This window comes from Pogoniulus pusillus, chromosome 41, assembly GCF_015220805.1.
Source record: "Pogoniulus pusillus isolate bPogPus1 chromosome 41, bPogPus1.pri, whole genome shotgun sequence".
NCBI lineage: Eukaryota > Metazoa > Chordata > Aves > Piciformes > Lybiidae > Pogoniulus > Pogoniulus pusillus.
The window spans coordinates 4,964,755-4,985,678 of record NC_087304.1 but is presented as its reverse complement, the minus strand read 5'-3'; the positions used below and the strand labels follow the sequence as shown (position 1 = coordinate 4,985,678).

At 50.1% G+C, this 20,924-nt stretch overlaps 1 protein-coding gene across 13 annotated transcripts in view; it reads left to right on the top strand.

The window, feature by feature from the left end:
- The window catches only part of PTPRS (protein tyrosine phosphatase receptor type S), a 217,066-nt gene that overhangs the window by 133,806 nt on the left and 62,336 nt on the right, over window positions 1-20,924 (top strand). For 12 of the 13 annotated variants that reach the window (XM_064175409.1, XM_064175408.1, XM_064175406.1 and 9 more), the window contains 4 exons: window positions 13,179-13,448; window positions 15,622-16,203; window positions 17,503-17,636; window positions 19,105-19,249. In XM_064175409.1, coding sequence (XP_064031479.1) covers window positions 13,179-13,448; window positions 15,622-16,203; window positions 17,503-17,636; window positions 19,105-19,249 — 1,131 coding nt within the window. Of the gene's footprint in view, window positions 1-7,534; window positions 11,743-13,178; window positions 13,449-15,621; window positions 16,204-17,502; window positions 17,637-19,104; window positions 19,250-20,924 lie in introns of those variants that run through there. The other variant, XM_064175415.1, reaches the window with a different exon arrangement.

The window sequence follows — 20,924 nt, the reverse complement described above, 5'->3', positions numbered from 1 at the left end:
TTATGGAAAAAAAATTCGAAATAATGAAAAAAAATTGAAACAATGGAAAAAATTGGAAATAGTGAAAAAAATTGGAACTAATGAAAAGATTTGGAAACAATGAAAAAATTGGAAACAATGAAAATAAATTGGAAACAATGAAAAAAATTTGGAAATATTGGAAAAAAATTGAAACAGTGAAAAAAAAATTGGAAACATTGGAAAAAAATTGGAAGCAATGAAAAAAATTGGAAACAATGAAGAAAATTGGAAACAATGAAGAAAATTGGAAACAATGAAAAAAATTGGAAGCAAAAAGAATTGGAAACAAAAAAATTGGAAACAATGAAAAAAATTGGAAACAAAAAATTCAAAACAATGAAAAAATTGGAAACAATGAAAAAAATTGAAAAAAAATGGAAAACAATAAAAAATTGGAAACAAAAAATTCAAAACAATGAAAAAAATTGGAAACAATGAAAAAAAATCGAAACCATGGAAAAAAAAATCAAAACTATAAAAAAAAATTGAAATAATGGAAAAAAAATTGAAACAATTAAAAAAAATTGAAAAGCACAAAAAAAATTTTGAAAACCACGGAAAAAAAACCCAAAACCATGAAAAAAAAAATTTCAAACCAAAGTCAAAAAAATTTCAAACCAAAGTCAAAAAAATTCAAACCAAAGACAAAAAAATTCAAACCCAAAAAAATTCAAACCAAAGTCAAAAAAATTCAAACCAAAGACAAAAAAATTCAAAGTCAAAAAAATTCAAACCAAAGACAAAAAAATTCAAAGTCAAAAAAATTCAAACCAAAGACAAAAAAATTCAAAGTCAAAAAAATTCAAACCAAAGACAAAAAAAAATTCAAAGCCAAAAAAATTCAAACCAAAGACAAAAAAAATTCAAAGCCAAAAAATTTCAAACCAAAGACAAAAAAAAATTCAAACCAAAGACAAAAAAATTTCAAACCAACGGAAAAAAAAAAATCAAAATCAAATCAAACCAAACCAAAAAGAACAAACAAACAAAAAAAAAAAAATTGAAATGAAACAAAAGAAAAAGAACCAAAAATCTGAGCAGAGCAAAGCCAGACAATCGTTCCGATGAGTGAGACCCGCCCCGTTCCCGGGTCTCGCCGAGATGAGTTGAGTTGCATTGTGAGCCTCTCTATGCATCCTTTGGTAATGTTGCTGAGTTCTTTGCACTTCTTTCTTGTCGTCATGGTTACCTTGCCGTTTGGACATTGGGCCTGATGCATGATAGGAGAATGTAACAAATCTTCTTTGCATGCCACTTGGTTTGGTTTTTTTTTGGTTGATTTGTTGAATTCTCTTTATTATTTTTTTTTTCGTTGTTTTTGTTTTCTTTTGTTGTTTTTTTTTAATCACTTTAATTCTTTTCTCCTTTTTGTTTTCCTTTGGTTCTGGTTATCTTCGAACGAGCAAACCAAAATCTTGTCTGAGTGGTTTTTGCTTTTTGGTTCTTCTTATTCTTATCATTCTTTTGGGTGGGTTTTGTTCCTTTTCTGGGTTGCTTTCTTTTTTTTCGTTCTCTTTTTGAGTGGATTTGGATTCTTTCTTTGGTCTAAATTCCCGACCCTGGGGTGGGAGTGGATTTTCTGTTGTGTTTGGTTTGGGTTTATTTTCTTTGCTTTTGGTTCGATTTTTTGGTTGTTGTTGTTGTTGTTGTTGTTGTTGTTGTTGTTGCTTTCTCTTGAGTTTCTGGTTTGGATTGGTGATGCTGTGCTGCTGTAGTCTCTTCCCAAACGCATTGTGCGAAGCCAGTGTTCCTGCCCACCCGCTGGTAACAACTCCTCAATCCCCCCTCCAGGAGGAAAGGAGTCACACAGCTCTAACGCCTGTCCGTGGAAGCCCTGCTTATTTGGGGACAAGCCTTTGGACTTATTTTTGTCTGGGGGAGGGGAGAGGAGAAGGAGGGGAGGGACCTGGGAAGTGGAAAAGATGGTTAAGAAGCCAGGGTGTTGTTCTAAGAGTTAAGAGCAGACCCTGGGTCACCTTATTGCTTTCGCTTTGTTTCTTGGAGGTGTGGCTCTTGTTCCACATCCTGCACTCCAAACGAGCTTCCCCCCACCCCCACCCCCGGACCCTTCTGAAGGGCTTCCCCACAATTGGCTCCTTGCTGCTTGGTCGTTTCCCTCCAGTTAAGAGCTAAGACACTGCCTAGGGGAGCTCATCTGCTGGCAGCCCAGGAGGGGGAGAGGCAGGAAGCTGCCAGTGTGTGCCAGGCAGTGCCCGGTCTGGCAGACCCCCTGGGAGGAGGGTGATGCCCTGTCCTTGCAGTGTCAGAGAAGGAGGGCAGCCAGCCACCTTCTGCAGCTGCAGCCCGTGGCTCTGCCTCTCCCTTCGGCCCTCTTTCTTCCCTGTCACTGAACCATTGTTGCCTGGGCACAGACACCTTGCAAACCAGCCTGACCCAGAGCAGTGGAGCTCTCCTTTCTCCAGGAGAACTGCAGCAGTGGCAGACACTAAAAGAGGCTGATGGGACACGTCTGGCATCTGCATCTCTGTTGCAAAGCAGCCACAAGAAATCTGACAAGTGACACTCTCACTGAAAAATGCCTCTTTTCCCTCTTCTCATCTCCCTCTTGATCCCCACTAAGCTCCCGTTGCCTCCCATGTGAGCATCCTGCCTGGGGGAGCCACACGGGATAGCAAACAGGGCCGGGGGGAGGGAGGGAGGGTCGCAGTGTGTTAGTCGTGCCCTCGGTGCTTGGTGCTTTTGCCCGTGGCAAAGCAAATGCCCTTCCTTTCCCCGGGGATGCATTTCCCTCTGCCCATCAATCCTCACTGCCCAGCAGCCCACCCGAGGAGGAGCTTTCCTAGCGTACAGGTATTAAAGCTGTGTGATTTTTGAGAAATCCAGTGCAGTACTGACACAGTATCTGTCTCTCTCTTCCTCTGTCTCTCTCTTTCTCTCTATCTCTGTCCTTCTCCTTTTTTTTTTTTCCCCCCCCTCCTTAAAACGCTGAGATTTCAGTGCTTGGACCCTCCGTGCTGGTATTCTCCCCTCCCCCTTTCAAATCTCTCCCCCCTCTCCTCTTAGATCCAAGGGTACCACTCCCAAATGCTGCACCGTTGAGAATGTCTTTCTGAATGGCTTCCTAACTTCCATGCCAAAAGACATCCCCCAGCCCCTACCGCTGAAACCCAAAACCCCCCAAACCAAACCAAACAACCAAACTAAAAGGCTCAATCGATTTAAAAAGAGCAAGAGGGAAGAACTAGGATTCGAAATGAGGTGTTCCCATCCCACCTCCCTCCTGCCTAGGACTAAAAGGTGATAATCACCACTAATTACAGGATTTTCCTGCATGAACAGGAGTTTGAGTTTCAGGATTTAGGTGCAATTAAGAAGGGATTTGTCCACCATCGCTTTTCCCCTTCCCCCCCCCCCCCCCCCTCCCCCCTTCCTCTTTTTTTGGTTAATTATTTGTTTATTTTCTCCTTTCTAAACTCTTTCTGCCATGTCCTAAGTGCACTGCTGCTGCAAGAATCTCTTGTGATCTGAGAAGGTTTTCAGATGAAATTCCTCCCTAAGAGCCAATAAAAGTAATGATATCAACAGCAATAAACTTAAGGCTGAATTGGATGTAGTCGTGATAGGCTGGAAATGGCAGTGGGAGAGGAAGCAGAGGCTTGGTGCCTGCCTTAAAAGAGCTCATGTGGTTTGCTAGAAGGTCTGGGCATGGGCTTGAAATTATTGATTTAAGGGTTTGCCTTCTGCATTCTTAAAGATCAGCTCATGCCATGGCCCAAAAGAGCAAAGGTTCTACTAGCAGGGAGCTTCCAAGGGCAGATGGAGAAATATCTTTTTGGGGACCCCCAAAAAGCAGATCAGCAATAGGTGAGGTGAGTTCTGCCACCAGCCTGGAGGGTTGGAAGGTTTCTCCTCTGAGCCAGTTGGCCAGGTTTCACCTGCAGCCAGTGGAAAGAAAGCTCACAGCTGCAGCAGGTGAGCCCCCAAGCTTTGAGATGGGGATGATGCTGGTCTTGATGGGAGCTCTACAACTCACCTGGCCTTCAGAAGCCTCATTGAATGCTTCTCTGTCTCCCTAGGGACACAATCAGTGCCAAGCTTCTGGCCCATAGTGACTGCAGGAAAGGGCTTGTGCCTCGGTGGTGGTGCTGGAGAGCTTCATGGCTCTCCTTGGACTGCCCCAGGGACTTGCTTGGCACAGGAGAGGTTGGTTTGAGAGCTCTTCTCCAGGCTCAACAGCCACAGGGCTCTCAGCCTTTCCTCCTGACAAAGATGCTCCAAGCCACTCAGCATCTTTGTGGCCCTCTGTTGGGCTCTCTCCAGTAGTTTCCTATCCCTCTTGAACTTGGGAGCCCAGAACTGGACCTAAAGACTCCAGATGTGGCCTCAGTACTCCTCAGGCAGAGTAGAAGCAGGAAGAGGAGCAGTGCAGGACGGAGCTGTGTGGGCTGGGGTATAGAAAGCCCTGAGCACGCAGAGCTGCTGCTCTGGCACAGGACAATTTGTTGTGGTTGGATTTTAGCAGAATAAAAGATTTCCCCTCGATTTCTCAGGGTGGTGCCCCTTCAGGAGTTACAAAAGGCAGCAGTTGCAGGGATAATCCTTTTGCCCCTCAGCTCCAGCTTGTTGTTGCTCTGCTCTTTTCCAGCCCAGGGAGGTGTCAGTGGTTGTGAGCAGGCGTTTGGAGGAGCAGAGAGTGCTTTGCTGAGGGACTCAAGTACAGCTGAGTCACCCAGAACCAGGTTCTGCAGCCCAGGTCCTGCTGAGACCATTTCCAGCTGTTTGGTCAAGGCACTCTGGAAAGCCTCAGCTCCTTGAGAGACCCAAGATGAAAACAAGCCAGGGCTAAACACCTAACAGCAAACCCAGCTGAAATCCATTCAAATAAACCCCACAGAAATGCAGAGCTCAGGGCCCCAGGACATAAAGCTTGAACGATCTGTATTAAAATGTGGCTAATTTAACAAATAATTGAGCCTGTACCCTGCTCCTGGGTTAAGTTTAGCTCCTGTGTGCTCTGACCAGCAAACCTCGGCAGATGAGTGGAAGGGGTTGCTAAGCTCTCGGCTCTCAATGCCGTTTAGAGGTTAGGAGGAAATCATTTCACTTGCACAGCAGCTGTAACAAATAGGCAGGAGGTCAGGACAAGGCTGCTTTTAAATGTAGGCATTTCGGTAGCTCTGGAGCCTGGCACCGATGAATTCTTCCCTGCAGGAGGAGGGAGGCAGCATCACTGCCACTGCCCCTGCGCTGCAGTCGAGGGAGGGAGGATTTGGTGATGATTCCTCAGCGGGACCTGAGCCCCTGGGTGGGTAGGGGAGGGAGCACCTCGGCCGTAGGTAGGGAGAGTGTCCTCAGCTCTGAAATTCGAGTCGAAAAGCCAACAAAAGAACCAAACGACTTTGTTTGGTTCGCTGTTTGTTTGTGGTTGTTGTTTTGTTGTGTTGTTTGGTTGTTGTTGTTGTTGTTGTTGTTGTTTTATTTCGGCTGTGTTTCTGCAGCAGGATTTCTCAAGGGCACGAAGGAGATGGATACAAAAAGCCACCCCCCCAAAACAAAACACAAAAAAAACCCCAAACCAAAACCAAATCGAACCAAACCCCCCCAAAAAAAACCCCAAATTCAAACCTCTCTCTGTGTTTTGGTATTTTATCTCTTCTCTCTATAGAGGGCACTTTGCAGGAACACTGTGCTGTACTGATCTCGAAATCTCTGCCTGCCTGTGTCTCTTTTTACACCTTTTGCATCGCTGTTCTCTTTGTTTTAGGGGAAAAACAAAAACAAAACAAAACGAAAACAAACAAAAAAAAAACACCCAATAAAAAGCAAATTAGATTACACCTTGTCAAAATTCACAACCACAGCTAGCAAAGTCTGTGCTGAGATGTTGCAGAGCTGCTGGAGAACCGATTAGGCTCCGATTCTTTTGCGTTCAATCCCGTTCAGAATAGACCGAAAAGGAATCAGAATGAAATGAAAACGAATTGAAATCAAAACCAAAGTGAAAGGAAGTGAAAAGCAAAGCGAAAGTGAAACGGAAATCGAGGCAAAACGAAGCAAAATGAAACGAAAGCAGAAGCAAAATGAAACTAAGAGCAAAATGAAGCTTAAAGCAAAACGAAACTAAGAGCAAAATGAAACAAAATCGAAGCAAAATGAAACTAAGTCAAAGCAAAATGAAACAAAGTTAGGGCAAAGTGAAACAAAATCAAAGCAAAATGAAACTAAGTTAGGGCAAAGTGAAACAAAATCAAAGCAAAACGAAACTAAGAGCAAAATGAAACTTAAGTCAGAGCAAAATGAAACTAAGTTAGGGCAAAGTGAAACAAAATCAAAGCAAAATGAAACTAAGTTAGGGCAAAGTGAAACAAAATCAAAGCAAAATGAAACTAAGTTAGGGCAAAGTGAAACAAAATCAAAGCAAAATGAAACTTAAGTCAGAGCAAAGTGAAACAAAATCAGCAAAATGAAACAAAAAAGAAAGGCAAAACGAAACAAAGTCAAAGCAAAAAGAAAAGTAGAACAAATTGAATTCAAGAAAAACATGAAAATGAAACAAAATGAAGCAAAACAAAGGCAACAAATCGAATTGAAATTGGAAAAAAATCAAAATGAAAACGAAATTGGAACAAATTGAATGAAAAATAAAGGCAAAATGAAACAGTGAAGCAAAACGAAATCAGAATAAATCGAATTAGAGAAAAAAATTCAAAGTGAAACAAAATTGAAGCAGAACAAAATCAGAGCAAATCGAATTAGAGAAAAAAAATCAAAATGAAACAAAATCAAAGCAAACCAAAATCAGAACAAATCGAATTAGAGAAAGAAATTCCAAATGAAACAAAATGAAGCAAAACAAAATTGGAACAAATTGAGTTAAAGGAAAAAAAATCAAAATGAAACAAAATCAAAATGAAGCAAAACAGAATCAGAACAAATTGAATTAAAATAGTTCCAAAATGAATTAAAATCAAAGCAAAACAAAATAGAACAAATCTAATTAGAGCAACAAAATCTAAATGAAACAAAATCAAAATGAAGCCAAACAAAATCTGAACAAATTGAATTAAAGTAATTCCAAAATGAAACAAAATTGAAGCCAAACAAAATCAGAACAAATCGAATTGAAGGAAAACAATTCAAACCGAAACGAAATCAAAGCACAACAAAATCGGAACAAATTGAATTGAAACCAACCAAAAAATCAAAAGAAAAACCAAAACAGAAAATCAAAGCAAAAAAAAAAGCAATTACAGTAGAGAACCCAAAAAGAGAATTGCCAGAGACCAGAGGTGCTCAGGCTGATGTGCTTGAAGTGGAAAAGTAAATCCATGCTTGGGAAGGTGATGGATTTCCTCCAGAGCGAAGCTGAGTCTTGGCCTCGTTCTTTATTGATCAGCCTGTTCGCTTCATGCGTTCTTATTTGCCACGGAGGAAGTGAGGAAGGAGCTGGGCAGGAGGAGGGCAGGACCTCGTCCTCTGGAGGGACTCAGGTCGGAAATCCAAAGCCGCCCAAAGCATCTTCACCCCGGCAGAAACTGGCAGTAGAGGGGAGAAGGCAGCAGCGGCTGCGCGGAGGAGCAGAGAGGGGCAGGGCATGACCACCTTTTGGGAGGGGAGGACAGGTGTAATCTAAGCTTCACTAATAACCTAGAGGCTGCACATTATTTTGGCACCCTTTTATCCTCTTCCCTCCCTCTTCCCCCCCCATCCCCTCCCTCTCACCCCTTCCTCATTTTGGAGCAAGACGGAATGAGTCCTGCCTCACCAAAATGGCCAATAATGTTCGCCTTCTCACCTCATTTGGAGCAGCAGCTTGCTGAGTGTCAAAACGTTTTAATGCCATTTGGTTTTGTTTGGTGCTTTTTCCAACCCCGGTCACTTCACTTCTTTTCTTTTCTTTTGTTTTCTTTCTTTTGTTTTCTTTCCTTTCTTTTTGTTGGTTTTTTTTTTTGTTGTTGTTGCTTTGGGTTCTTGGTGTTGCCCAATTCAGTTCTTCTTTACCAGATGGAGTCTCTCTCTCTCTCTCTCTTTTTGAGTTGGTTGAATGTGAATCGGGGTTTGAAGTGATGAGTTCTCGTCTGGTGCCTTCTCCTTTTCCCCACCTCTCTCTTCCTCCCCCAGCCTTTTTTTTTCCCCCCCTCCCCACTCCCTTCCTGAGTTAATCTGGAAGGGGCTTTAAAAAGTGGAGCCTCTGGGTCTCCTCAGACCGCTTGGTTGGTCCTCAGATTTCTCTCACTAGCAGCATCCTGGGAGCACATTTTAAGGATGGATTCTGGTGTTGCAAAAGTCAACCCTGGATCTCCCAGTCTCTCTTCCGATCAGGTCTGTAAATCTGTCCCTTTCCAAACCATCTCTCACACCCTGTGCACCTCCTCCCTACCCCTCCCCCCCCACCAACTCTCTTCTGAACTGAGTGGTGGTGGTGGGGAACTGTAGCAGTGTCGATTGGTACCTTGTTGGAGAGAGCAATGCACCCAAAATGCCACTCACAGAACACAACCTGGGTTCACCCCTCTGCCTCCGTGAGCAGCAACAAAACCAATTGGCTTTACAAGGTGGTGGTGAGGGTGTGACAAGTTCTGGATCCATCCAGATCTCAGTGGAAGCAACATTAAGCAGCATTTGGAGGGGCAAGATCTGCCTGTGGGAAATCCTTTTCCAACAGGCAGCACGAAACAGACTCACAGCTGCCCCTGAAAACAAGTTAAAAAGACCCCCGACCCCTTCCCCCCTAAAACTCTGTGCCTCCCTAACAGCTTCTCTGCATCGAAGTGATTTGCCTTGCACCACGAATGCCCATTCTAAAGTCCCCTCTCTCAGTATCCAGCTGTATCCTCGTTTGAAAAAAGCTGCTGAGAGTCTCTTGGCCTCTGGCAATGTGTGTCTGTGTGTGCCTGCTCGCCTGTGTCTCTCGGGAGGTGTTGCACATGGAGCATGCAGGTCTGTGTACGCATGCGAGGTTGGCTTCGTGACACAGGTCTGACAAAGCTGGAACCCAAACATCCCTGGCACTCAGGGAAAGGTGCTTCTCGAAACCCAAAATGGGGGAAAAGGGTAGGGAAATGTTTGTGAAGCAGAGCCCTGGCTGCCCCTTCCTGGCTTTTCTTTCTGGCCCGTTGGATGAGGGCAGCACAGCTGGAAGGGAATCTCTCTCCGCTGTGTTTTCCGCAGGGAAGATCTCCCTGTTTCACCTGGGCCCGGAGCTGCAGTGGCTCCTTGTTCAATCTCTAGCTGCACTTCCAAGCTTTCTGCCCACCACTGCTTTCCTCCTCCTAGGCCCTGACCTGAACACTGACCCAGAGAATCCACAGCCAGATCAGAGTAGTGTAGCAAAGGGGCAGCAGCAGCGAGATGGTTGCTGGTACCCAGGGATGAGCTCTACAGCTGCTGCACAGGCTCAGGGTAAACGCAGATGTCACAGCCCTGAGCCATAGCAGGGATGTGTCTAGGGATGCTCCAAGGTCTCCAGCCTTGAGTGCTGGAGTGCCCAGCCCAGCCCGGTGTGTGGATGTTTGCAGGTCTGTGCACACAGGGGCGTGTAGCTTTTTTTAAACCAGGATGCACAGCCACAGTGCTCCTGTAGCCTGCTCCGGGCTCCAGCAGCTTGGTGCCAGCCCAACCCCAAATTCTTCCTTTTGCCTGGGCTGGCATCCAGCTGTGCACCCTGTTAGCGTGACAAACACCATGAAACCAGCCAGATGCTCTCCTGAGACCCCACCCAGCTTGACCTGACCCCCTGAGTGCTGCCAGGAGGGTGGGTGGGGAGAGCTGCTCTGCTCCCTGGCCCCGAGCTTGTGTTTTGTGAGTGGATCTCATCCATCCCTGCCCCAGCCCCTGCAGACAGCAGCAGGCTGCTCCCTTCAGACTCCGATTCTCAGCACTCCACCGTACATCAGATGATGCTTTTCAGTTATTAAATTCTGGTTTGTTCTTCCTTTTGCTTTCTTTTTTGTTGTTGTTTTCTTTATAATTTTTTTTTTGGGGGGGGGAAGCTTTTTTTGTTTATTTGTTACCGGTTTGTTGGGTTTTGTTTTGTTGATTTTGGTTTTGTTTTGTTTTGTTTTCCCTTCTCCCTTTAGTTTGGTTTTCTTTCTGTGTGATTAGCCTCGGTTTGAATTAATTGTCTTGTTCTGTTTCCATGACAACTCAGTGTTTGCATCCCACCTGACGCTGTTTGTTGCTGTTGATGCTGTTTGCTGACCGGATCTCGTCCGGCTTATGTCTTCCCCATCTCTCCTCACCTCTTCCCACCTTGCCTCCCCTCTCCAGAAGGTTACATCCCAGCCCCTCCTCAAAAAAAGAAAAGAGAGTCATCCCCACCCCAGATCTGTCTGCATGTTGACCCCACTTGTTTCTTTTCAAGTTCTCTCCATCTTGTCTCAGACTGTGCCCTGGGGTTGGTCTTCAGCTGGCTCCGTTTTCTGAAGTGCAGCCCCTCCTGGGGCAGGCAGCAGGGACAGGGCTCCGAGTCCTGCCGAGCAGTGGGGCAGGAGGGACAGGGAAGCATCTTACCTGCCCTCCCGAGCCGGTGCTGCTGCCTGAGGTTGCGCAAAATCCCTGCCCCTCTCCCTGCTTCTTTTCTCTAAGCACAGAGCCCTTTTCCAGGCTTAGTGTCCAGGTGAGTTCGTGGTCCCTCCCCGCAGGCTCCACTCCTTCCCCCCGCGGCACCGGAGGTGCAGGCATGCTCCGCATTCCCTTCACCATCCCCGCATGCAGGAATCCTCCTTTGGCTTCTCCGAGCTCCTGGCGCTGCAGTTCTGGGAGCTGTCCTCATGCCTGCCTCTCAGCCCTGGTTGCTGCCTGCTGCTAACCGTGCGGGAAGGGCTCTCTGGGCAGAGCGCAGCTTCCTCCGAGGCCAGCTTGTGTCAGCTTGCAGGAGGGGGCAGGGGCTGGGGCTGGCTTCTGCTGAGCAGAGCCACACTAAGTGGAAATCTGCCACCACCTTTCCTGGCAGCAGCCCTCCCGTCTGAAAAGATCCTTAACGCTGAGCAGCAGCCAGGGAAGTGAGGCTGGAAGAGAAATAAAGAGGAACCCACTGAAGGCACTGGGGCTTGGGAAGAGCAATGCAGGTCAAAGCTCTGCTGCCCTTGGTGTAGATTTTGCATGGGTGAAACTGCCACTGGTGTTCCGTGGGTGTTCTTCAGAGGTTCCCTGAGAATAAGGCAGCAGGGACAGGGATTTGTCACCCCAGCAGCACTCCTAACCCTCCTGCTTCCCTCTCTCACCCTCCCCCGGGGCAGTTTTCTGCATGGCTCTCCTGAAGCTGCAGGCCTCCCAAGCTCCTTCAGCCGCTGCTGTTCCTGCATCTTCTCGGGGTCTGTTCCTCTTTGCTTGCAGGCTGGGACCTGGCCCCCAGCTCCCTCCCTAGGCCTCCCCCTTTCATCCCTCCTTTGCCCTGCTTTGAACCCCCTGAGGAAGAGCACCCAGCTTGGCCAGGCACTTCAGAAAATGGAGCCAAGGAAACCTCCCCCTCCCCTCTGCGTCCCATGTTCTACCCGTGTGAGGTCTGGAAGCTGCATCCACCTCTCTGCCCAGGAGATGCACAGAACCTGTCACTGTTCTCCTCCACGGTCGAGTTTCATCACCTCGGGGTTCTTTTCTTTTCTTTTTTTTTTTCTTTTGTTGCTGTTGGATTTTATTTCCTTTTTTAATTTTGGGGTTGGTTTTTTTCTTCTTAATTCTATTTCTATTTATTATTCCGCCAGGGCTGAGATGTGACAATGTGAGAGCCACCACATTGGGTCACATCAGCTAGAAAAAGTATGCAGCATTAAAGTGGGTTTCCCCCTCCCCTTCCCTCTCTCTTTCTCTCCTTTCTCCCTTCCCCTCCTGGTTCTCCTCCTCCTGCTCTCCCTTCCTTGCTCTATCCCTCCCTTTCTATCCAGTAGCCACGTGGGCATTTGCTAAATGATCTCTCTCTGCATTTTCCTCTCTCCTTCTCTTTCTTTCTCTCTCTTTCTCTTTCTCTCTCTCTCTCTCTCTCTCTCTCTCTCTCTCTCTCTCTCTTTTTTTTTTACCTATTTTGCATGATGTTTGTGACTCTGAGAGCTGCATCTATCGATGGAACCGTGTCAGATCTTAAAGAGGCTTCGTTAGGGTTTCTATACCCGAAAACCACAAAAATTTCATTAGAGTTTCTCATCTTTTCCACACCGCTTCTGGCTCCAGGGGGTCTGCCTCCCCCTGGACCCTTCTCACAAGCAGACACTGACTAAATTCTGTCCCGCTCCGGGCATTCCCTCTCCTCCCTTTTTGGCTCTTTTGGGTTTTTTTTTGGCCTCTTCACCCCCTCGGGTGGCGTCTGGCTGCTGGTTGGAGATGTGATGCTTCTCACTTTGTTGAATTCTCTGGGTCCAACAAGGCAAAACTCCCGGAGAAGTTCTCATCTCCAACCCAGCCTTCTCCTCGCCACCACCCCACCTGCGGAGCAGCCGGTGGCAGAGGGTCCCCTCCTTAGAGCTGGAGGAGGCAGCCGGAGCGCCGCAGGCTGCGCTGGAGGAGGCAGCAGGAGCGCTGCAGGCTGCGCTGGCCGTGGGGCTGTGCCCCTCTGCCGTGGCAGGAGGCGAGCTGGGGGTCAGACTCCACCGGGAAAGGGAGGAGCAGGCTTCCCGGGGTGCGGAGCGGGGAGCTGGGGGCCCCAGCGCCTGCGGAGGAGAGGTTGGTTGTTTTTTTCCCCCCCCCCCCTTTGGCCGTGCCAGCTCTTGCCAGTAAAGATGAGAAATTGCTAATAAATTTTTGTGTATTTATCTGTGCTGTGATGGGTCTAATCTTGATCAATGGAACCCTGTTGCTATGAAATATCGCTTCTATGTCTATATTCTCTATATTGTTTGTGAAGTAGACATTCCTTTGAAGTTTCCTTTCTTTTTTGTTGTTTTGTTTTGTTGGCCTTTGTTTTGTATTATTATTATTATTATTATTATTATTATTATTATTATTATTATTCCTATTCTTAGAGTTTATTTGTTCGTTTTAGTTTGGTTCTGTTTTTGTTTCATGAAGGAAGAAAATAAACAATGACCACCCCCATCTGTATTTAAATTACCTTTTTGCTCTTTTTTCTTTTTCTCCTTTGTTTTCTTTCCTTTCCTTTCCTTTTCTTTTCTTTCTTTTCGTTGCTGTTGTTGTTGTTTCACTTCTGTTTCGTTTTCCTTTTGCTTTTTGTTTTGTGTTACCTCTGTGTGTCTCGTCCACAGTTCGCCGCGTGGCTCCTCGCTTCTCCATCCTGCCAGTCAGCCACGAGATCATGCCCGGGGGCAACGTCAACATCACCTGCGTGGCCGTGGGCTCCCCCATGCCATACGTCAAGTGGATGCAGGGAGCAGAAGACCTGACCCCTGAGGATGACATGCCCGTGGGCCGCAATGTCTTGGAGCTCACGGATGTCAAGGACTCAGCCAACTACACCTGTGTGGCCATGTCCAGCCTGGGAGTCATAGAAGCTGTGGCTCAGATCACGGTGAAATGTAAGGGAGTGTGAGCACGGCTGCGGGAGGAGCGCGCGGGGGCCCCGCTGCATGCACACCCCAGCCTGCCAGCTGCTGCACGGGCACCCCTGCGTGCCAGGCTGCTGCACGGGCACCTCTGCATGCCAGGCTGCTGCATGGGCACCTCTGCGTGCCAGGCTGCTGCACGGGCACCCCTGCATGCCAGGCTGCTGCATGGGCACCCCTGCGTGCCAGGCATGCCTAGGGTGCAGCACGGTCAGCAGGGCCTCTGAGCATGGGGGCAGAGCAAGCGTTGGGCACGTTTCGCCTTGTGCACGTCAGCAGCATCCGCAGAGCCCTGCTGGTGCCTGCCAACCTTCTGCACTGCACGAGTTGCCAGTGTCACCCTGTGACTGTGTGGGGACCTCTTCCTACTTGTGGCCTCCTGGTGGTCTGCATGGGGTGAGCCTGTGACTGTCTGGTTTGCACAGGAGGAGTCTGGGAGCACAGCTGGGCATGCCCAGAGGTTGTGGTGCATGAGTGTGTGTGTGTGTGTGTGTGCACGGAAGAAGGAGCAGCATGGCTGGCTGGGCATGTGGGTACTTGGCTGCATGTGTGCCAGTCCTTGTTGGTACAAGCCTGATGTCTATGTCTGGGTCTGTGGGCATGAGCAGAGAAACAAACTGTGCACCACTGGTGCCCTGTGCTGGGATCCGTGCATGTGTCTTTGGGGATCCCACACACAGAGATCCACAGTGAAGAGGAAGCTGCTGGCTGCAGATCTTGCCTGGCTTTAGGACTGCTGAGCTCTTTGTTGTGAGGAAAACTCTGCTGCCAAGCCCTGCATGCCTGTGTCTGTCCCGGGATGTGAGGCTGGCTGGGCTGTTTGCAAGGAGCCTTGGATGGCTCGAAGCCTGCATGCCATCCTTCCCTGAGGTTAGAGGTTGAGCCAAGGCCCTGAGGATCTCTGGCATGTGTGCCCCTGCAGTAGAACCTAGTTCCAGCATCTTAGTGGCCGTTGTTGCCTCAGCAAGAGGGGGAATAACCTCAGCTTCCAGCTAGCAATTCCCAAGAGGAGCACGGGTGCAATCTTCAATCTATTCTGTCCTCAGCAGGGGAGTATTAAAACCCAAGCGGTGATGCCCCTGTGGTTGGGTGAGTGTAGAGCTCTGGGTGAGCTGCTGTCTGCTCTGAGTGATGCCATTGCCCACGAGGGCTCTGGGGACAGAGCGGGTGGGAAAGGATGCGGGTGGGTGGGGGAGAGGAGGAGAAATGCTTTGGAGGAGGGCTGAAGAGTCACGATCCCAATGGATCTGCCTGAGGAAGGCCTGACCAGATGTGAGCATGGATCAGTGAACCTGGACGTGACACTCCTGAGCTTTCGCCCAGGGAGTGGGCTTGTGCCAGCAGAAGGGTGCCTGGGGCTGGACTGAGGAGCTCTTTGTTTTCCTATTTCTTCCCTTCCTCTTTTCCCTTGTCCTCTACTATCAGTTTGAAAAGCTGCTGTGCTGTTGCTCCTGCTTCCATCCATCCTACCTCCTCCGATGGAGAACCTTGCCCTGCTGGTACCTTCTGCCTCGTGTCACTTGTTCTGTTCTGTTTCTGCCTGTAAGCATCTGCAGTCTTTCCCAGTCAGAAGATGACAGGAGAAGGCAGAGCTCTAGAGGTGCTCCGACGTAGAGGAGATGAGGTTGGAAAGGGTCTGAAGCGAGAGGGGCGCACAAAGGTGTCTGGCATTTAGCAAGCTCCAGAGGGACAGGGCAGATGAATATTAACCCATGTCTGTGGCTTGAGAGGAAGCAACTCCAAACCTTGATAGTTTATCCTTCTGGAGAGGACATGGGGAGGTTGAGCAGCACCGGAGCCTGCAGCCAGGGTGGCTGCAGAAGATGTGGTTATGTGCTCGGGAGGAGCTGCCTCGGAGCTGCTTTTCCCTGGGCGCCGCTGCCGCCACAGCCGGCAAATGTGCAGCTGGAGTTCTCTGCTGATGCTTCCAGATGTTTAGCTGAAGGCATTTGCCTTTGATGGAGCAGTTTGAGGAGGATAATAGAGTGTGTAACTAGGTCCATAACGTTTCAGCAGCGCTTGACTCGGCTGCTGAACTGCGGCTGGTGCCGCGCCTCCGGCTCCCGCAGCCCTTAAAGTAGCCCAGTTAGGCACCAGTTCAGCATCCGGGGGCTTCTCTTAAGTGTCTCCTCTTCCTGCTTCCCAGCGCTCCCCAAGGCTCCTGGCACACCAGTGGTGACAGAGACGACAGCCACAAGTATCACCATCACCTGGGACTCTGGAAATCCAGACCCCGTGTCCTACTATGTCATTGAATACAAGTCCAAAAGCCAGGACGGACCCTATCAGATCAAGGAGGACATCACCACCACCCGCTACAGCATTGGGGGGCTCAGCCCCAACTCTGAGTACGAGATCTGGGTCTCTGCAGTCAACAGCATCGGGCAGGGGCCTCCCAGCGAGTCAGTGGTCACTCGTACTGGGGAACAAGCTCCTGCCAGTGCCCCCCGTAACGTGCAGGGCCGGATGCTGAGCAGCACCACCATGATCATCCAGTGGGAGGAACCGGTGGAGCCCAACGGGCAGATCCGCGGCTATCGAGTCTACTACACCATGGAGCCTGACCAACCTGTCAGCAACTGGCAGAAGCATAACGTGGATGACAGCCTCCTGACCACGGTGGGCAGCCTTCTGGAGGATGAAACCTACACGGTGCGGGTCCTGGCCTTCACCTCCGTGGGGGATGGGCCTCTCTCCGACCCCATCCAGGTTAAGACGCAGCAAGGAGGTGAGCGGCAGTGTCACTGCCCTGGGGTGTGCTGGGCTGCAGGAGGGACAGGGGCTGGCTTTAAAGCCTTGCATCCAGCTGTGGCTGCTGTGGCACCAGAGCAAGGTGGTTTTTTTTACTCATTATTGATTCAATTTAGTTAAAATTTACAAGGTCTTGTAATGACAGAGGTGATCTCATTGCTGTCTGCGACTGCCTGAAGGGAGGCTGCAGCCAGGTGGGGTTGGGCTCTGCTGCCAGGCAGCCAGCAACAGAAGGAGAAACAGTCTCAAGCTGTGTCAAGGGAGGTCTAGGCTGGATGTTGGGAGGAAGTTCTTGCCAGAGAGAGTGACTGGCATTGGAATGGGCTGCCCAGGGAGGTGGTGGAGTGGCTGTGGCTGGAGGTGTTGCAGCCAAGCCTGGCTGGGGCACTTAGTGCCATGGTCTGGTTGCTTGGCCAGGGCTGGGTGCTAGGTTGGGCTGTCTGAGCTTGGAGCTCTCTTCCAGCCTGCTTGATTCTATGATTCCCACTTTCAGAATCATCTCATACTGGGTACTAGTGGTAAGGGCTGGGTTCTGCCCTGCCAACCTTATGATCCAGCAAGACTCTCTTCTCTCCAGCAGCTCTGGGCATGCTTGATTCCTGCAGGTGGAGTTAGTCCTCCACTGCCTTCAAGGAAGAGCCTGCCCACTCTGTGGCATGCCATTTTTGTTGAGGTGCTCAAAGGTGTTCAGAGAAGGGCAACAAAGCTATTGAAGGGCCTGGGACACAAACCCTATGAGGAGAGGCTGAGTGAGCTGGGGGTGTGCAGCCTGGAGAAGAGGAGACTCAGGGCAGAGCTCATTGCTGTCTACAACTACTTGAAAGGAGGTTGTAGACAGGTGAGGGTTGTGGCTTCTCCCAGACAAACAGCAACAGGACAAGGGGATACAGTCTCAAGTTGTGCCAGGGGAAGTACAGGCTGGATGTTAGGAGGAAGTTCTTGCCAGAGAGAGTGACTGGCATTGGAATGGGCTGCCCAGGGAGGTGGTGGAGTTCCTGTCCCTGAAGTGTTCAACAAAAGCCTGGCTGAGGCACTGAGTGCCATGGTCTGGTTGACTGGCTAGGGCTGGGTGCTGGGTTGGGTTGGATGATCTTGGAGCTCTCTTCCAACCTGCTTGATTCTGTGATTCTGTGATTCTGTGATTTTGCTGCTGGCACAGCTCCTCACACCCAGGCTTTGAGGAAACCAGGGTAGGCCTCTTCCAAGCAGGCAAAAGTTAATGTGGTGTCTCCCTTCTCTCATGCCCTGCCCCTTGGGCTCCTTCTCTCTGCGCCAGTCCCTGGGCAGCCGATGAACTTCCGCGCAGACGCCAAGACGGAGACCAGCATTGTGCTGTCCTGGAGCCCACCTCGCCAGGAGATCATCGTCAAGTATGAGCTGCTCTACAAGGAGGGAGACCACGGCAGGGAGGTGAGCCTGGGCAGGAGCAGCACCGAGGGTTGGGGAGCATCTGGAGAGGAGTAATAAACTCCACCAGTACAGGCTGGGAGGTGACTGCTGGAGAGCAGCCCCAAGGAGAGGGACTGGTGGGTCCTGGTGGCTAACAAGTTACCCATGGCACAGCAATGTGCCCTTGTGGCCAAGAGGGCAAATGGGATCCTGGAGTGTATTAGGAGGAGTGTGTCCAGCAGATCCAGGGAGGTTCTCCTCCCCCTCTACTGTGCCCTGCTGAGACCTCATCTTGAGTACTGTGTTCAGTTTTGGGCTCCCCAGTTGAAGAGGGACAGGGATCTGCTGGAGAGACTCCAGTGGAAGGCTAGGAGGATGATGAGGGGAATGGAGGGCAGGGATGATGAGGAGAGGCTGAGGGCCCTGGGGCTGCTTAGTCTGGAAAAGAGAAGACTGAGAGAGGATTTGATAAATGTTTATAAGTATCCTAGAGCTGACCAGGAAGGGGGGACAGGCTCTGCTCACTGCTCCCTGGCACAGGACAAGCAGCAATGGATGGAAGCTGCAGCACAGGAGGTTCCAGCTCAACACAAGGGGCAACTTCTTGCCTGGAAGGATCCCAGAGCCCTGGCACAGGCTGCCCAGAGAGGCTGTGGAGTCTCCTTGTGTGGAGCCTTTCCAGGCCTGTCTGGATGTGTTCCTGTGTGCCCTGAGCTGGATTGGATGGTGCTGCTCTGGCAGGGGGGTTGGCCTCAATGATCTCTTGGGTCCCTTCCAACCCCTGACATCCTGTGAGCCTGTGAACATCCCTGCTGTGGTGGTTTGGGAGTTTTCCCTTCCCCATGAGGTTCACCAGAGTCGCTCAGGCAGCTGGAAGTGGGGGCTGAAGCTCAGTCGTGCAGGGTAGCACAAACTGGCAGGCGGCCACAGGCAATCCACAGAGCTATTGACAGCTGTGTGCAGTGAAAAACGAGTCAGAGGGAATACAGAAGTTCACAGTCCCCTTCCTGAACAGCAGAACTGCCCAGGAGGGCTCGAACTAACTCCTCTCCTTTTTCCCACCCCTTCCCTTGTCTCGGAAGGCTGAGGCGTGGGGGGTGAGATGCTAAAAGCTGACAGGAGGTTGGAAGGAGAAGGATCAGATCAGGTTCAAGCAGGGACAGTGGACAGGGCAAGCAGCAGCCAGGGTCTGAGAGACTTTGTCTCTGTTTCTTGGTCTTGTATCTCTAAGCAAAACCAGTGGGTGATACAGCCATCACTGTTACCTTCTCCTCACAGGCAGTGATCTGGCTTCTCTCGTTAGAGTATTCCAGTTAGCCTCAAACCACCACACCTGCCCTCCATTCCCCGAGGTGGCTGAGAGAGGGGAGCAGGGCAGGTGGCTGGGCAGGGCTGGCCTCTGCTCCTTTTTGGTATGGTTGTTTTGGTTTGGTTGGTTGGGTTTATTTTGTTTCTTCCCCTCCCTCCCTCCTTCCCTCCCCCACCTCAGGTGCAGAAGAACTTTGAGCCAGCGACCTCCTTCACTCTGGAAGGTCTGAAGCCCAACACTGAGTATGTCTTCCGGCTGGCTGCCCGCTCGGCTCTGGGCCTGGGGGCCTTCACCCCGGAGGTCAGGGAGCGCACCTTGCAGTCTAGTAGGTGTCTCTCCTTTTCCCACCCTTCTCTGAGGGGAAGACAGTCAGGGAGCCAGAGCTGGTGGGCACAGGGGTACGGAGCTGTGGGGAGGATGCTGGCGCAGCTGCAGCCTTTTGGGCGCCGCCTGGGGCTCCTCTGCAGGGAGGTGGGCAGCGGTGGGACACGCACCCCCACGCCCCACCCACGCTTTGGGATCTGCTGCCTGCTCCCCTGGCTGCCCCAGAGAGCTGGGACTGAGTGAAGAGTTGGGGGGGGGGGGCAGGAGGCCAGCTGGCACCGACCGCTTGGTGGGCTGGGGAGCAGCGGAGAGCTGGTCCGTGGCCCCTGGTGCTGAGCATGCTCAGGGAGGACAGCAGCACAGCATCACCCAGCAGCTTGTGCCTGTCCACTGAGCAGCAGCTGTCCAAGAGTGGGGCACAAGCCAGGGAGCCAGTGAGGGGAGGGAATTGGGAGGAAGAGGAGAAGGGAAGGTGGTGATGAATCAATCACGAGGCCAACATTTGCACCGGCCTTGGGGCGAGCAGTCCTGGTGCTGCTCCCCATGAGCCACTTGGTAGCCGTGGGGAGTAGGTCAGCTGGCCCAGCCAGGGCTGGGAATGGTCCCATTTGGGCTGTGACAGAGAGGGAGAGAGAGGAGTCATGAGGAGGCTGGGGGGGGATATTAATGGCACCAGGCTGGGGCCGACGCAACCCAAACCTGCTGGTTTTAGTTTAATGGATTGTCTCCCTCCGCTGTTGCCCTGGGGACAATAACCCTGGCTGGCAATATTTCAACCTGGGCTTTTTCACAGATCTTTGCTTTTAAATGAGGTGTTTTTTCACTGCATGAGTGGCTGTGGCAGCTGTTCTTTGTGTTTTCTGTCTCCTCTCATCTCTACTAAATCACTCCGCTGCCGTTTGGAGTAGCCGGGAGCAGCACTAACTCAGAAATGGCTCTGGTCAGCAGTGTGAGGAGAGAGAGTTCCTGCTCCCATCCCTCAGAGTCCTTAACAAGGGGCAGCAGAGGGCTCTCTGCTGGGTTCCTGCCCCAGCTTTCCGTTTTAATTGCCACGTCCTACTGTCTCTCTCTCTCTCTCTCTCTCTTTCCCCTGCCTCTCTCCTCTTTCTCTCCCCCTAGGAGTGGGAGGAAAGGGGAGTCTGTTTCTGCACAGGCACAATCCCTTACTGAGGCTTTCTCAGGCTTCCAGTCTATTTAAAGCTATTTTGTTTGCTTCCTTCCTTCAAATGTTTGATTTCCACACACCTCCCTTTTTTTTTTGTCTTTTTGTCCTTTGATTGTGGTTTTTTTTTTCTCCCTCTTTACTTTCTCTACACACCAAAAGAAAATCCTCTCCTGACTCTGCTGCAGATCTGCTGGTTCTGATCCCAGTGTGGTACTGTCAGAGGGAGCATCACTGTGGGGTGGGGGGAGGATGAACTGAAAGGACCTGAAAAAGAAGTGTCAAACTTCACACACTCTGCTTCTGTTTTCCAAGAGGTTTCTCTCCTTGAGCTCTGTGGGGACGGGAGGAAAAAGAGGGTCTGGGGTTTGTGCTTTCAGGCTGCAAGAGGGCTGTGGGAGCTGCTGGCAGCAGGGCTTAGTGACATGGAAACTCTCTCCCTGAAGGGTGAGGAGAAGGGGAGCTGGGAAAGGGGAAGGCTTTGGGGCTTCTCCTCAGCTGGCAGCTGGCCAGA